Here is a 16,325-nt window from a genome sequence, read left to right as displayed (position 1 = left end):
ATGAGGATTTAAAAGTTAAAATGGAGGGTCGAAGTATGTTTTAATTAACGAGGGAATCATCATTAAGCAAAAGAGTTAATAGGATGAGGCTTTTTTTTTTTTAATAATTAGATCTATTAACTATTAGGTCATTTCTTAATTTTTGAATTATTATCTTAAATGGTTGACGATTTAGACAAATGCTTTTCATCATTATTGTGTAAGTAGACCTATAAAAAAAAATTATTGTTTAATTAGATTTGTTACATGTCATTGAAAAGGGACTAAACGTAATTAAAGTAGTTGACGATTTAGAGAAATTCTTTTAATGATTTATTAAAAAAATTTAATTAGAGATTATTTAACTTTAATTTTTTAATCAATGATAGGAGTTATGGCATGGTTAGAATTAAGCACGTTTAGAATGAGTATTGTGCCTTATGTGCTTGCTGATTGATTCTGTTAGAAGGCATGCGTTTGCTGTCAATTCTGTTAGGCAATTAGTGCTGTTAGTCCTCACTTTTCCTTTTTTAGTTAGTTAGTTAGCTATAGATGCTAGAAGATGTTGGAAGCTTCCTTGCTCAACTCACTCCTAGTTTCATTGCTTATAAATAATCCTCCTCCTCACTTTACAAGGTAGCTTTTGTAATTTCACTCATTCATTCAATGAAATTTCTTCTCCCTCTTGCCTTTTCTGTTCTTTCTTTCTTTCTTTCAACTTCTGTTTTGACTCTTCTTCAAGATCACCCTCTATGATCTGATACCTTTCATGATATCAGAGCTCATAATGCCATAGCTTCCGCAAGGTCCAAATCACAAGAACAAGGAAATTAGAGTCACACACAATGGCTCAGGGATTCACAGCAACGCCAATTTTAATGAAGTTGGATGAGAAAAATTTCTTACAGTAGAAAGATCAAGCATTCTCAACAATTGAAGGAAATGATATGTTGAGTCACATCACAAGAAAGGAAATTCCTCAACAGTATATAGTTACAGATGATGAAGATGCAATGTTGAATCCACAATATCAACAGTGAAAAAGGCAGGATGCATTACTCAAATCCTGGCTCTTAGCCTCAATGAGCAAGTCATTTACTACAAGAATGGTTGGTTGCACCTATACACATTAGGTATGGAAGAGGTTGGAGGATCATTTCGCTTCTCAAATCAAGGCAAAAGTAATGCAACTGAAGCATAAACTCAGCACACTTCAGATCGGAGCATCAGTGACAGACTATGTGCTTTCGATTAAAGGTACAATTGATGCACTAGTTTCTGTTGGAGAGTCAATCAATGATAGTGATCATGTAAATGCAATCCTACATGGCCTAACTGAGGAATATTCCTCAGTATACACCTCTGTGCTAGCAAGAGCTCAAAGCATAACAGTGGCTGAGCTAGAGGCATTATTACTTACACATGAGAGCATGCTTTCTAGATTCAGAAAGCCAGAGGTATTTGTCCAAGCCAATGTTGCTCAATTTGGAAGAGGAAACTTCAGAGGCAGCTTTCGAGGAAGAGGAGGAAGGATGTCTAGAGGAGGCAGAGGTGCCTTCAATGGAGGAAGATCTTCTCAAAAATTCTGGACACAGGAACAATCAAATAATGAACAGTTTCAAGTTGGTAGAGGCCAGTTCAATAGAGGAGGAAGAATGCAAAACACAAAAGACAGACCTCAGTGCCAAATTTGCAACAAATTAGGCCATACAACAAGAACTTGCTGGCATAGGTACAGTGAAGATCCTTATGAAGGAGATTATGAAAATGAAGGATACAACAATCAAGTCTCTCAACAAATTTCTCAACCTAATGCCAACTTTTGCAATTTCTTGGCAACACCTGCCACAGTTAAAGATCCAAGCTGGTATCCTGATTCAGGCGCTACTCATCACATGACTCATAATGAGCAGAATCTACTAGAGAAGGAGGAGTATTGTGGAAATGAACAAGTCATTGTTGGTAATGTAACAGGTTTGCAAATCTCCTTTGTTGGAAATTCATGCATTAAATCTGATTTGAGCTCTGGGATACTATACCTTAAGAAATTGCTGTGTGTGCCTGAGATTACAAAGAACTTATTAAGTGTATATCAATTATGCTGTGACAACTAAGTCTTTTTTGAATTCCATGATGATATGTGTTGCATAAAAATAAAAGATACTCAACAGATAATACTTCAAGGCATTGTTCACCAAGGTCTTTATAAATTTCCAGCTCCTCAAAGCTCACCAGAAGCCTTCACTGCATCAATAAGAAACAAAGATGATCTGCTGACTTGGCATGCTAGTCTAGGACATCCCAACTATAATGTTGTTTCAAAAGTACTAAAATCTTGTCAAATTTCCCTTCCTGTAACCAAAATAGATTGTTCAGCCTATTGTATTGGCAAATCTCATCATCTACCTTTCTCTTTGTCACAAACTGTATACAAACATCCTCTAAAACTTGTACATTCTGATATTTGGGGACCAGCCCCTATTGCAGATAATAATGGACATTGGTATTTTGTCAACTTCATTGATGCCTTCTCTAAATTCACATGGCTTTACCTAATTAAATCTAGAGCTCAACTAAAATCAGTATTTAATCATTTCCAACAAACTGCTGAATTACAATTAAACAAGAAATTGAAGATGTTGCAATGTGACAATGCTGCTGAGTATGTGAGTTTATCTAAGCTGTTGTAGGCCACAGGAGTTATTTGCAGGTTTTCATGCCCCCATATACATCAGCAAAATGGAGCTGCTGAAAGAAACCTCGTCATGTGGTTGAGATGGGGATTACCTTACTTGCAGGCGCATCCATGCCTACAAAATTTTGGGGTGAGGCTTTTACTACTGCTGCAAAGCTGACAAATATGCTACCAACACCAGTCCTAAATGGATTATCTCCTATGAAAAAATTGTTTGGCAAGAAACCTTCCTATGAGCAGTTTAGAGTTTTTGGCTGCTTGTGTTTTTCTCATCATAGAGCTTACAACAAGCATAAGTTGGACTTCAGGTCTTTCCCCTGCACCTTCATTGGGTATGGAACCTCCTATAAAGGGTATAAATGCCTCACTCAATATGGAAGAGTCATTATCACTCCTCATGTGGTATTCTTTGAAGATCAGTTCCCCTTTCAGCAAGCAACAAATCACACTCATATTAATAATGCCTCATCTACTGTAACAGTCATTCCAACCATTCCAAGACTGAATACTTCAAGACCTGAATCAGCCCTATTGGAAGATGTCTTAAATCAGCACTCTGCTAGTCATACCTCCTCTACCTCCTCTCAGATTAACTCCACAGTACCTCAGCAGCCAATAGACATCCCTGCTACCAATCCTCTAGTTAGGACTGAGTTACCAATAGCAAGCTCCTCCAATCTAACTCCAATTCCTATTAATGACATTGAGATTGTATTACCAATGTCTATGAATCCAGATCCTATCCACCCTTCTACAGCAGCTAATTCTCACCCAATGATCATCAGGGGCCAAGCTGGCATAATCAAGCCAAAGGTTTTTCTTGCAAATGTTGAGCCAAGAACTGTAACACAAGCCCTCAAATTTTCAGAGTGGAAGGCAGCTATAAATGCAGAATATGCTGCATTGATCAAGAATAAAACATGGAAATTAATGAGGCTTCCACCAAACAGAAAAGCAATTGGCAGCAGGTGGATTTTCAGAATAAAATACAATGCAGATGGCTCTTTGGAAAAGCATAAAGCAAGGCTGGTTGCTCAAGGGTATGCCCAAAGGCCTGGTTCTGATTTTACTGAAACTTATAGTCCTGTGGTGAAACCTGTTTCCATCAGACTCATACTCTCTATTGCTATATCAAAGTCCTGAACAATCAGACAGCTAGATGTAAACAATGCTTTTCTTCATGGTGATTTAACAGAAGAAGTATACATGAAACAGCCTCCTGGTTATGAGCAGGGAGATCCCTCATTGGTGTGTAAGCTCACCAAAGCTCTCTATGGGTTAAAGCAAGCCCCAAGAGAGTGGTATTACAAGTTGGCTGGTGGTTTAAGGGAGATTGGTTTTGAAGCCACAAAATCTGATATCTCAGTCTTCATTCAGAATCATAGAGGGCTCAAGACCTATGTGCTTGTGTATGTTGATGATATCATAGTAACTGGGGAGTCAACAGAGCTTGTGAAGGAGGTTATAGCAAAACTGAATGATAAATTTGCCCTGAAGGACATGGGAGACCTGCACTATTTTCTTGGAATCCAGGTAAACAAAACCTGTGATAAAGGGCTAATACTCACTCAACAGAAGTACATTCATGAGCTCCTAAAGAAAGCTGGCATGGTGGGCTGTGCACCTTGTCACACTCCCTTGCCTTCCACAGTAAAGATCACAGCACTTGGAGGTTCCAGCTTCTGTGATCCACAGCTATACAGATCAATCATTGGTAGCTTGCAATACTTAACAATAACCAGGCCTGAAATATGCTATAGTGTCAACAAATTGTCACAGTTTGTCCAAGCTCCTTTAGAGTCGCATTGGAAGCTGGTCAAACGAGTTCTAAGGTATCTTAGTGGCACATCCAGCTATGGTTTACATCTAAAGCGAGAGACTTCCTTGGGAATAACTACTTATAGTGATTCGGACTGGGCTGGAGACCCGGATGATAGAAAATCTACTAGTGGCTATTGCATTTTTCTTGGGACAAACCTAATCTCCTGGACTTCAAAGAAGCAGACAGTGGTAGCTAGATCCAGCACTGAAGCTGAGTACAGGAGTATGGCAGAGGCAGTGGCAGAACTGACTTGGATAAAGACTATGATGAGGGAGCTATTGCATCCTCTACCAGAAGCACCAATGCTATACTGTGATAACTTGAGTGCTGTCCTACTTGCTGCTAATCCCATTTTGCACTCTAAGTCCAAACATTTTGAAATAGATTTACATTTTGTCCGTGACTTTGTTAATAGCAAGGCAATACAGGTCAGTCACATTCCAGGCTCAGTTCAAGTAGCGGACATCCTTACAAAGGCAATACCCTCTGAGAACTTACTTCACTTTCGAGGTAGGCTGAGTGTTCACAATCAACAGCAGATGACAGCAACTGAAGATAGTGGTGATGCTTGAAGTTATAGTGTCAAGCAGTCAACAAAGTGTTTACAATCAACAAAGGTGGACAACTAGAGATGATGATATAGGAGTTATGGCATGGTTAGAATTAAGCACGTTTAGAATGAGTATTGTGCCTTATGTGCTTGCTGATTGATTCTGTTAGAAGGCATGTGTTTGCTGTCAATTCTGTTAGGCAATTAGTGCTGTTAGTCCTCACTCTTCCCTTTTTAGTTAGTTAGTTAGCTATAGATGCTAGAAGATGCTTGAAGCTTCCTTACTCAACTCACCGCTAGTTTCATTGCTTATAAATAATCCTTGCCTTCTCTGCTCTTTCTTTCTTTCAACTTTTGTTTTGACTCTTCTTCAAGATCACCCTTTATGATCTGATACCTTTCAATCAACATCAATCAATTTTTTAAAAAAAATTATTCTAAATTTCAACTTCAAAATTTTAAATTTAAAACTCCTAAATCTTAATTCTAAACTCTAAATCTTTCAAAAATTTAGTTTAAAAATAATTTTACAATAGAAAATTATTTCATATTATTAAGTAATTAAAAATTAACTCTTTCATACTTAGTTTATTAAATAATCAGCTAAATGATAAAAAAATAATAATAATCAGCTAATACTTTTTCTTCATTAAAATGATCGTGAAAGTAAATTAAGCCAACAATATAATATATATTGACTACTAACTACTATTTCCATAACAAGGTGGTAAAAAATATATCTGGGTGCCTTTGGAGACGGCAGCATCCATCGTTTAAATGATGAAGTATTGTCACATATCATACCATTTTTAGCTTAGCAACCCATGTAAAATTCAAATCAAACCATCAAAATTTGCTTATCTAAACGGTTACTTCCTGAGGAAAATAACTGATCTATAAAAGTGTATTTAATTTTTAAAATTTTGTGAAAAAACAAAGTTTTATTTTTTTTCATAAAATATAAAAAATAAAAAAATTGAAAATAAAAACGCACCCTAAAGTTCTCGTTTTTATATGGTAAAATTTTGATTTAAGAGTTTGGTTAATAAATGATCAAGAATATCCCAAGAGAGAGTTTCAATGATTCTTTTTTGTATTGTTAATGTTATTAATAGATGTATAAAAATCATCAAAATAAAGTTAATCTTTTTGGTGTCCTTAGTTAATCCCCAATTTTAAATATGTATTTTTAATTTATTAGCTTGATTAATTACTAAGAATTTTAGTTAAATTGAACACTTGTAATTAACACAGAAACTAAATCCCAGATGGAGTAATAAAATTGAAGACATGTGAAATTAAACTTGAATTTCCAGGAAGAACAGAATAATGAAACAATGAAAGAATAAAAAAGAAACTAAGATCTCATCACATCAACTTTACACATATATAGAAGAAACAAACTTTCCCAGTGATATGATGCACCTAACATTAATAATATATATAACATATAGTATATGATAAATACTATAATGTTACTAGTGAGATAGATATACACTTGTAGCTAGCATCAAACTTTTGATGATTTGATGAAATTACATCTTCTCCTAGCTTTAATTTCACTAGAACTGATGATGATATATATAATTAATTAATAATTATATGTCACAAAAAGTTGAACCATACATTCTTCTATATCTTCTTGATTGTTCTAGAAGAACTTGGCATCGGTAGTAATAACTTTCTGATCTTGGCAAGCAACCTCTTCAAGAAGCCACTTCTCAAGCAAAGAGAATGGCATGACATCTTCAATAATCTCAGGCTTGCTTTCATTTTCTTGAAAAACATTGTTCTCATCATTAGGAGACAAAGATTGATGAGAAAACTGGTCATGATCATGATCTGAAGTAGTGGTGGTAGTTGTAGTGGTTGTAGTAGTAGCGTTTGATGAGTAATCCAAAGACTCCAAACCAAACAAGGATTCAAAGGTTTCAGACAACTCAACACTGTTATCATTGCTACTGCTTCCTCCTCCTGATCCCTTTGAAGCTGTGTCACCACCATTAACAACAAAGAAATTGTTGTTTTGAGTAGTCAAAGATGAAGAGTTTGTTCTTGAACACTTGTTATTTGTTGCTGGATTCTTCATCCAACCCTTCAACAAACGTGCTATGTTCTCAGCACTTGAAGCATAGCACAAAGATGATGATTGTGCAATCGCTTTTGTTGAAGTTGAAGAAGAAAAATTATTATTATTGTTATTATTATTATTCTCCGGTGAAAGGGCTTCACTGAGGGCTCTTTTCGCCATGTGGATATCGGTTTGGAGCCTTCGCTCCCACTGGCCTCGAACCGGAATCGAACCGGAATAATTCGCTCCGGGTCCAATTTCGGTTCCAGTTCCGGTTTCGCCGAAGTTGCAAACTCCAGAACTCGGAGCTTGCAACTTCTTGAGCTTCTTCTTCAGATGCGTGTTCCAATAATTCTTTATATCATTATCCGTCCTTTGTGGTAGGTATGAAGCAATTGCAGCCCATCTGCATCCATAAATTCAATTAATTAATTAGCCATGTGAAAATATATCCAAAAAATAATAATAAATATTAATAACTAATTAATTAATTACCTGTTTCCTAAGAGATCTTGAAGATGGATAATCATCTTTTCTTCTTGTTCAGTGAAGTTACCCCTTTTGATTCCAGGCCTCAAGTAATTAGTCCATCTAAGTCTACAACTCTTGCTACATCTTGATAACCCTGGAAAAATTTAATTAAAGTGGAAACTAATTAATTAAAGCCCACTAATAAGAGCCAACAAAAATGAAGCTTTTTGAGATCATAGTGCTAGATATGTATATATGAACATAATTAATATTAAAAAAATAATAAATACCTGTGTTGGTAGGAACAGCCCTCCAATTGCCAGGACCATGTTCTTGGATATAAGAGACCAAAATGATATCTTCTTCAGGAGTCCACGGACCTTTCTTCACACCTTCTTTATCACAACATGGTGGTCTTCCCATGTCTCCTTGTTTTCTTTTCCCTTCTTTCTTCTTCAATTCTTAGCTTATGTGAGTGCACCCCCTCCTCAATATAACAACAACCAATTATTCTAATTATAATTATGTATGTAGATATCTCGGTCGTTTTCCTCTCCCTATCACTTGCTACTTTGTGATGATCTATCTATCTATCTATGTGCTACTTCTCTATGGTATATAATATATAATATATAACCTCTTTTTCTTGGTGTAAGCTAAGGCAAGTGTCCAAGGCTAAGGAGTGCTTGGTGTACATATATAGCAAAAACACAAAGGGGGTTAAAATGTTGGGGGTATGACTTTGGAGGTGGTGTAACCGATATCCCTTACATTATTTTATTATATATTTAATTTATTTTTAAAAAAAAATTAATATACTTTTAATATAAAGTAACTTTAAATGTATAAACAAATACGTAAAATTAATTATTTTTTGTACTAATTATATGAATAATTATTTAAAAAACGGATGTGATTTAACGATTATAAATATTTTAAAATAGAAAATGTTAATAAAAATTAGAATGCTTCTAGAAGAAGAATTAATATTAATATATGATAAAAAATTGAGTGTTGAGGTGTGTGAGGATGTTGACTTAAAGAAGTAAAGAAGAGAGGAAGGTGCTCCAAGGTCAAAAGTTGACAGCAAGGGCATTAAGTGAAGGGCAGCAAATTATTCAGCTGTGTGTGTGTGATAGTAATAGTAATAAGTAAATAATAAGAATAATAATAGTGGTAAGAGTAATAGTAATGAAAAGCGCGTTGCATTGAATGTGGGTTGCACTGGGAAAGCCATATGTATCTCAGCCTTTAAATGTCTCTAATCCCCGGCATGCCATTAATTGCTTCAATGAGGATAAAGCTGACTTTTGCAAAGCCTAATCACCTCTTCCATTATAGGGAATAGATCATCACGTAGGATCTGCTTATAACCAACCTTATTACCCATTAACTTTTAGGGTTTTGCAAATTACAACATGTTTTTGGCTAGATTTAATGGGTATGTATTTGTAGGAGCATTTATTTATTTATATAAGAATTTGTTTAGCCACTTGTTATGAGTTGTTAAGAATATTAAGGAGTTTATGTTTAATTTGATTTCTAAAATTTGAAGTTAGATTTAAATTTATGTCTAAAATTTCAATTCACTCAAATTGAAGTTTTAATTTTATAATAATAGTTTGTGTTAGTTTTTAAATTTGTTTTCGTTAATGATCTATTGATATGGCACATTAATTTATTATGTTGGATAAAATATAATGGTATTATTTTATATTAGCATTTAATCTTTAACAAAAATAACATCTTTTATATTTTTTTTACTAGTAATGGTCATAAAATGAGAATATATTGTTAAAGATTGAACACTAATATAAAATAATATCATTTTATTTTATTCAACGTGATAATATAAATTAATATGTCAAATTATAATTAAAATGCTTCACATGTTATTTTTTTATTACAATTGAAATCAAATTTTTTCCTCCAACATTAATGAATCTTTCCTTATTCTTACTAATTTTACAACCAAAATATATCACATGTCACTCTCTTATTATAATTGAAATCGAATATTTCCCTCCAAATTAAAGAATCATTCCCTCCTCCTTACTAATTTTACAACTAAAATGTGCCACATGTCACTCCCTCGTTGTAATTGAAATCAAATCATTCTCTCCAAAATTAAAAAGTTCTCCCCTCCTCACTCTTCTTTCTTTATCTCTCTCATTCCTTCAATCACTTTATCTCTTTTATATATCATTATTAATGACTAATTACAAATTTGACAATCAAAATGTACAACATGATATTCTTTAATTGCATTAAAATTGAAACATTGAAATTAAAATTGAAATATACCTATATTATATATCATATACTACTATCTAATTTAATAACCAAATATGTCACATGACACTCTCTTATTAAAATTGAGAGAAAATATTTTCCTCTAAAATTAATAAACTCCCTTCCTAAATTCTCTCATCTACCTCTCTCTATTTTTCTATTTCTCTCTATCATTTTCACTCTATATTAATTTATATTTTATATTAATAATTTGACAAATCAAAATATGTCATTTGATATTTTTTATTCCAATTAAAATAAATTTTTTCTTCTAAAATTAACAAATTCTCATTATCATTCTTCATCTTTATCTTTCTCTCTCTTTTCTCTCATTCTCTATTTTTTCTATATTTCTGTTCTACAAAAAATAAAATTAATAAAATAATATAATTAAAATAAAAAATATTATTATTATTACATATTTTTTTAGTTTTTCATTTAGTTTTAAATTTTTACCATTTATCTTTTTATCTATATTTTTATTTCTCTTCTTTCAAATGTTTATTACATATAATTTAGAGAGAATACTAATGTTATAATTAAAAGTTAGAATCAATATTTAATAGTTTAAAAAAATTAATTTTGAGTTAATTTTATAACTATCAATATCATTTTTTATGCTAATATCTAATTATATTTTTATATATATAGAGAAATAAATATCATTTTTAAATAGTAAATATAAAAATTAATTATTTTTATTTGTGCAATAGACTTAACACCTAATTAAATATAAAAGTATACACGTTAAATTATTTTAAATTTTAGATAAAGAATTTTAAATTAATTATTGACAAAAATTTAGACTTTTTCATATAAAAATAATAACTAAGAATCTTATTATTTAATTTTTTATCTATAGAGATATTAGTCTTCTTAGTCGAAAATTTTTGTCAACCTACAATTTTTTTTATAAAAATAGTTTGATTCTATAAATTTTTTGTATCTGACGTAATCTATATTATTAGGACAAAGTAGACCATAATTCTAAAAAATTTATATTTTTATAATGCTATTACAGATAAAAATACTAATTTAAAAGTCAAATTTAAGTCATTTAAAATTTTAAGAATCAATTTAAATCTAGCTCTAAATTTCAAGAGATTAAATTGAATATTCTTTTAACATTAAGAATAGACATGTTTTTATGTTTTATCCTAGGAAAAGTATATGGAACCAATTAATAATCAGTCAAGAATAGAACAACATAATTAATTATAATTAGTTTTATTAATTTATAATTTAATTTGTTTTTTAAGTTATTGTTGACCACGTTCAAAACATGAGGGAAGATACGCTAGTGATAGGAGAGAATCACGGAACAGATGTTTTAATCATTCATTAGTTGGTTCCATATAATTAATTATGTTTTATTAATGCGTAACACATGAAACATAGAAATCATATCCAAAACCATCCAATTTATAAGAAAAAAAACATCCGTGTGCCTATCAGTAGCAACATTCAGTTAAAGTCACCGGTGTCTCTGGTTTACCAGTTGACTGATTCTTGGCTTATATAGAATTGTTCCTAACATTGCTGTTTATCCTAATGACACATGTATACATTGGTTAAAATTAAAGTATAAATGGAAAATAATTTGTTATTTTTGATGTATTTAATATATAAAACTAAAAAAATTACGTAAATTTGTTAATTATAATATTTTTTTAAAAATTTCTTTAAAACATTTATTAACAAAACTCTTAAATATATACAAATTTTATTCTTTTTAACAAAAAATTTTTGGGTTTGCTTCCAAATCAAACAACATATATATATATATATATATATATATATATATATATATATATATATATATATATATATATATATATTAGAAAAACACCCACAAAATATTAAAAAAATCTCCGGTTTTTCTAAATTCCAGTTCAGACCTTATGAAACTATGTAAATTCTCATTGGCTAAATTTATTTTTCTATATATAGAGCACTTGTTAATTAAGCTATAACAAGAAAGAATTGAACTTTTAAATTTTCTACTATATTAAAATGTTTAAAGTATTTTGTAGAACTAAATAAGCGTCATAAGCAAATCCAAATTTGTATGATTGATAAAATTTTGGTATGAACATCATATTACAGTGTTTTTTTCTTATTAATTAATAGAAAAGTTTATAAATGATGTCACACGTAAATGTCCACCTCCCCTGTTCATTGTTTGCTCATCGGTGATCTCAATAAACCACCACCTTTTTTCTTTTAACTTATCACTAAATTCATTAAGCATTCGTACACTTAGTATCAATGCTTATTAATATTTAGGACAGCGACCATAAAGACTTTTTTGCTTCTCTTTGATAAGCATATATATAATGAAAGTGAGAAACTATAATCTTAAAATTAAAGCTACCTAAATAATTCTTTATTTTTCTTTTTACTGAATGCAAGCATCATACACTACTAATCAAGGCATAACCACCCAATATTTAGGGACTGCAGTGAGATTCTATGACCCAAAATTCCTTCGTAGAGATCAAATTTTTGTAGATATTTGTAGATATTATTAATTGAAAAAAGATAATTTTTTTTTAAAAATAAAATAATAAACATAACATAATACAATTCAACATATAATTTAATTTAAAAGATAAATATGCATAATTTATTTATTAAAAAAACTAAAATATAACATAAAAATTTATTTATATTAATTTAAGGTTAAACCATTTTAAAAATCTAAGATTATTCATTTATCATCTGTTACATTTCTATCATAATATTGTCTAAATCTCATATTATCAAAAATAATTATTTTTGTCTCTAAAATATATTTATGTCTCCCAAATTTTATAATGGATAAACAATTCTGCTAATAAATTTGTTCCAGAGACATAGATAGATTATTCTGTTTCTATATTTTTATTTTTATATCTCCATATTTTCATCCCAGGATAAAAATATAAACAGAATCTTTAATTTTTAACAAACAAAATAGAAAGTTTTTTTATCGCTGTCTCTAATTTTCTGTCTCCATCTATATATATTTTGCCCTGAACAAAATCCAAATGTAGTCTAATAGTTAGAATGGACTCTCATTATTATTAAAAAAATTATAAAAAAAATATAAAAAGTTTTCATTTTTAACATATTTTTTAATATTTATTAAAAAAATTTAAAAACTTTTATTTATGATAAGTTTAATATGTACATTTAAAATACTTATTAATTAAATCTTTTCAGCCGAACAAAACAAAAGACTGCATACAAATTGGATAAAGGTTAACAATATATAATAAATTAAATTAAATAATGAGATAATAATTCTATCGAAAAATAGTACATAAGACAAAAGGGGCTGCTATATCAAAGTATATATAGTCAACATAATAAGTCATGGTGGACGCAAATTCTTATAAATAGTTGACAATAAATAAGTCTCACATATATGAGTTAGCTTTACTAATTTAATTTATTAGTTCGTTTAAATAATTATCAAAAAATTAAATTTTATTTTTATATATAATAATTTATTAATCATTTAACCCGTGACAATTTTTTAAATTGAATTTTAATGTGCGACAGATTTATTTTTAATCTACGAGACTAAAAAAGATCTACCATGAATGAAAATTGTCTAAAAAGGAAAATTATCTAAAAAGGAAAATTGTCTAGTCGCACATCAAACAAAAAAGTAATGATAAGCTTAGCTTATATTAGTGTGGTACAACTTAAGGTACAAAATTATTTTATCCAATAAGCTAAGCTAGTTTTTTTAACGGAATGTAATACACTCTTCATATACTTGACTCCCGTGAAAGGTATATTCTTTTAATTTATATTGTGAAAATCTTTCGTGCTTGGTTTTCAAATTGCAAAGCCTACTAAAAATACATTTATTATCATTGATATTATTGATAGACGGTACTCTCCTTTTTCAATTGAGACAACATCTTGATTACTAAATTTTTTAGTTATTACTTATTAGCCTTAAAATCGTTGTTGTAACTAATAATAAATGATTGAAAACGAACTAGAGTATACCGACACCAAAAACATTTAAAATTTGAAATTATACATAAAAAAAGGACTTAAGAATAATTATATTTCATTTTAATTTCTAAAATTTTAAAATTATATATTAACTCATTCCGTGCATTATATACGTAGTTAGTACGTGGTATTAATCAATGACATGACGTGTCATATAGCCATAATTGATAAGTGGTGACTTAGGATGTCACACTGATTAATTGTTAATCGGCTAGAAATTAAAAATTATTTTTGAAATATTTTAAAGATTAAACTAATACTTATAGATTATAAAAAAAATTAATTTTGATAAAACTGTTAATATAAAATAATTTTATACATATATTTAATTATGTAACGATTTATTAATAAAAATAATTATTTTTTTATTAACGACGTAAATAATTATTTAAGATATAATAAATATGATTGAATAAATATATAAAATATTTTATACTAATTATTAATATATCAAAATTAAATTCATAAAAAAATATTTTGTAATAATTTTTTTTTAGTTATTGTTTATTGATGGTTTGAATTGTCTTACAATTTTAGCCGTCACTACAAATTTTGCGACAGTTACCAAACTGTAGCCAATTTGAGTATTACTAGTACATTCAGCAGCACTTTTAAAAATTAAAATGAAGACAATAATGTGCTAATATTTTTCTTTTGTAAATTTTTTTGTCTTTGTAATAATATGTGAAATATTAGAAGATAATACTTTTATCAATATTAGCCAATACTTTAATTTAATATATTATTTTTATATTATTAAAATTTAAAATTTAATGTTTATAATTTAAATTTTAGTTTTTAATATTTAGTGTTGATTAAAAATATTAAATTTCATCTATAGGCATCATTACAAGAGAAACGAAACTTTGCGGCAGTTTTTATGTCGATTTGTGGTGATTTTAAACTGGCGCATCTATTATTTTGTTGATTTATGATTGATTAAGTTAATATGATTCTTTAATAAAACTATTTAAATACTGAATTGAATTACCTTTCAATTTAGCTTCTTATTCATTTTTACAAAAGATAACATCATTTTTTGTCCCAAAAAAAATATTTTGACTTTTAATATATTATTATTTTGAGACAATACGAAATATTCGTTAAAAAAATCGTTAAATAATGACAAAAATTAACTTGAGTCACTATTCTACCAAATTCATCAACTTTAAAAAAGATAAAAGAATAAGAAAAAAAGCATAGGTATAACGGGATACTATTCCTCATGATCATATAAATTTTATGCCATTTAAAACATAAAAAGAGTCAAGATCATGTTGGTGCATGGCAATTCAAGAAACTGAATGCATATGCCACTTAAAACTGATGAATTCATATATATATGAATTTAATAATGCATGGATGTGTATGTGGACTCTAAACAATTAAGTATAGATCAGGCAATTCGGTGATGGAAACCAAAGCTACCGCAAACTAATTAACACTGCTCCTTTAAATTTTTTGGAAAAGAAAAACAAAAAATCATCGTAATAAACTTCATCATAAATGACATTTGAAGTGGCATGCACCCAAACAAAGGCCCACACATACCCTTTGAATTGGTCACACACTTACAAGCTAGAGCCTCTATTCATTTAATTTTATTTATACAAATCTAAGGGTACACTCAAAGTCAAGGTACGTCTATATATGTGTCTAACTCTATGAAATTTTTTTTTTTTGGTGACTGTGTCTAACTCTAGAATAATCCTCTATTTTAATTGATCAAATATAAAATATTTTGAATAAAATTGAGTTGTTACTAATCTGTTTAATAATGTGTCAGAGATTCGACTTTTGTATTATACATGTAGTAATTTATTGACTAATGACAAATTTTTAAATGGATCGACGACAGATTAATCCTTAACTTGAAATTAATTCTTGACCTGCCAAACAAAAAAATACTGTGAAAAAAAATTAAAACATTTTGCAATAATGCTTAAATATTATTTTGTCACTGGTGTTTTATGAAAATTCAAAAGGAGATAGAACATCATGCTACTAGTATCATCTTAATTAGGGTTTACCATATTTGTCTGTTTGTTCAATTTGTTGAGTTTTAGTGAATACATATAAAAACGATGAAGAACCTAATTAATTAAGTAGCAGTCACTGAATTTGTTCCTTTCTTGATCTCTATCACAAATTTTGATTGATATGGTGCTTCATTGTTTCCTTCATTGATTCTAGTTGCATTGTCAGCTAGACAGCTATACATATTTGAAATTTTTTATATTATAAGATATATAAAACCATTAATGTGTTTTTATTTATTATTTTAAATTTTTAAGATAAATAATTTTAACTTTTATTCTTTTAAGACATTATCAGAACCTGTAGTATCAAAAGATAAAAAAATTTAATATTTATTATCCTAAAAAAAATTTAACACAAGATAAAATAAAAAATTAATAAAAAATTATACTTC

At 29.5% G+C, this 16,325-nt stretch overlaps 2 protein-coding genes across 2 annotated transcripts; one reads left to right on the top strand and one right to left on the bottom strand.

Annotated features, from left to right (window-relative positions):
- Nucleotides 1-3,880: 3,880 nt before the first annotated feature.
- Nucleotides 3,881-5,068, top strand: LOC112795375 (uncharacterized mitochondrial protein AtMg00810-like). The gene has a single exon (XM_025837305.1). The coding sequence runs from the start codon at nucleotides 3,881-3,883 to the stop codon at nucleotides 5,066-5,068; it is 1,188 nt and encodes a 395-aa protein (XP_025693090.1).
- Nucleotides 5,069-6,337: 1,269 nt separating this feature from the next.
- On the bottom strand, nucleotides 6,338-8,699 carry LOC112797780 (myb-related protein 306). Its single transcript, XM_025840869.3, has 3 exons — nucleotides 7,879-8,699; nucleotides 7,613-7,742; nucleotides 6,338-7,523 (listed from the first exon to the last, which is right to left on the bottom strand). The coding sequence occupies exons 1-3, from the start codon at nucleotides 8,009-8,011 to the stop codon at nucleotides 6,698-6,700; spliced, it is 1,089 nt and encodes a 362-aa protein (XP_025696654.1). The 5' UTR covers nucleotides 8,012-8,699; the 3' UTR covers nucleotides 6,338-6,697.
- Nucleotides 8,700-16,325: the final 7,626 nt, after the last annotated feature.

The sequence above is a fragment of the Arachis hypogaea genome, chromosome 4 (assembly GCF_003086295.3).
Source record: "Arachis hypogaea cultivar Tifrunner chromosome 4, arahy.Tifrunner.gnm2.J5K5, whole genome shotgun sequence".
In the NCBI taxonomy this organism is placed as follows: domain Eukaryota; kingdom Viridiplantae; phylum Streptophyta; class Magnoliopsida; order Fabales; family Fabaceae; genus Arachis; species Arachis hypogaea.
This window is presented reverse-complemented; position numbering and strand designations above follow the sequence as displayed.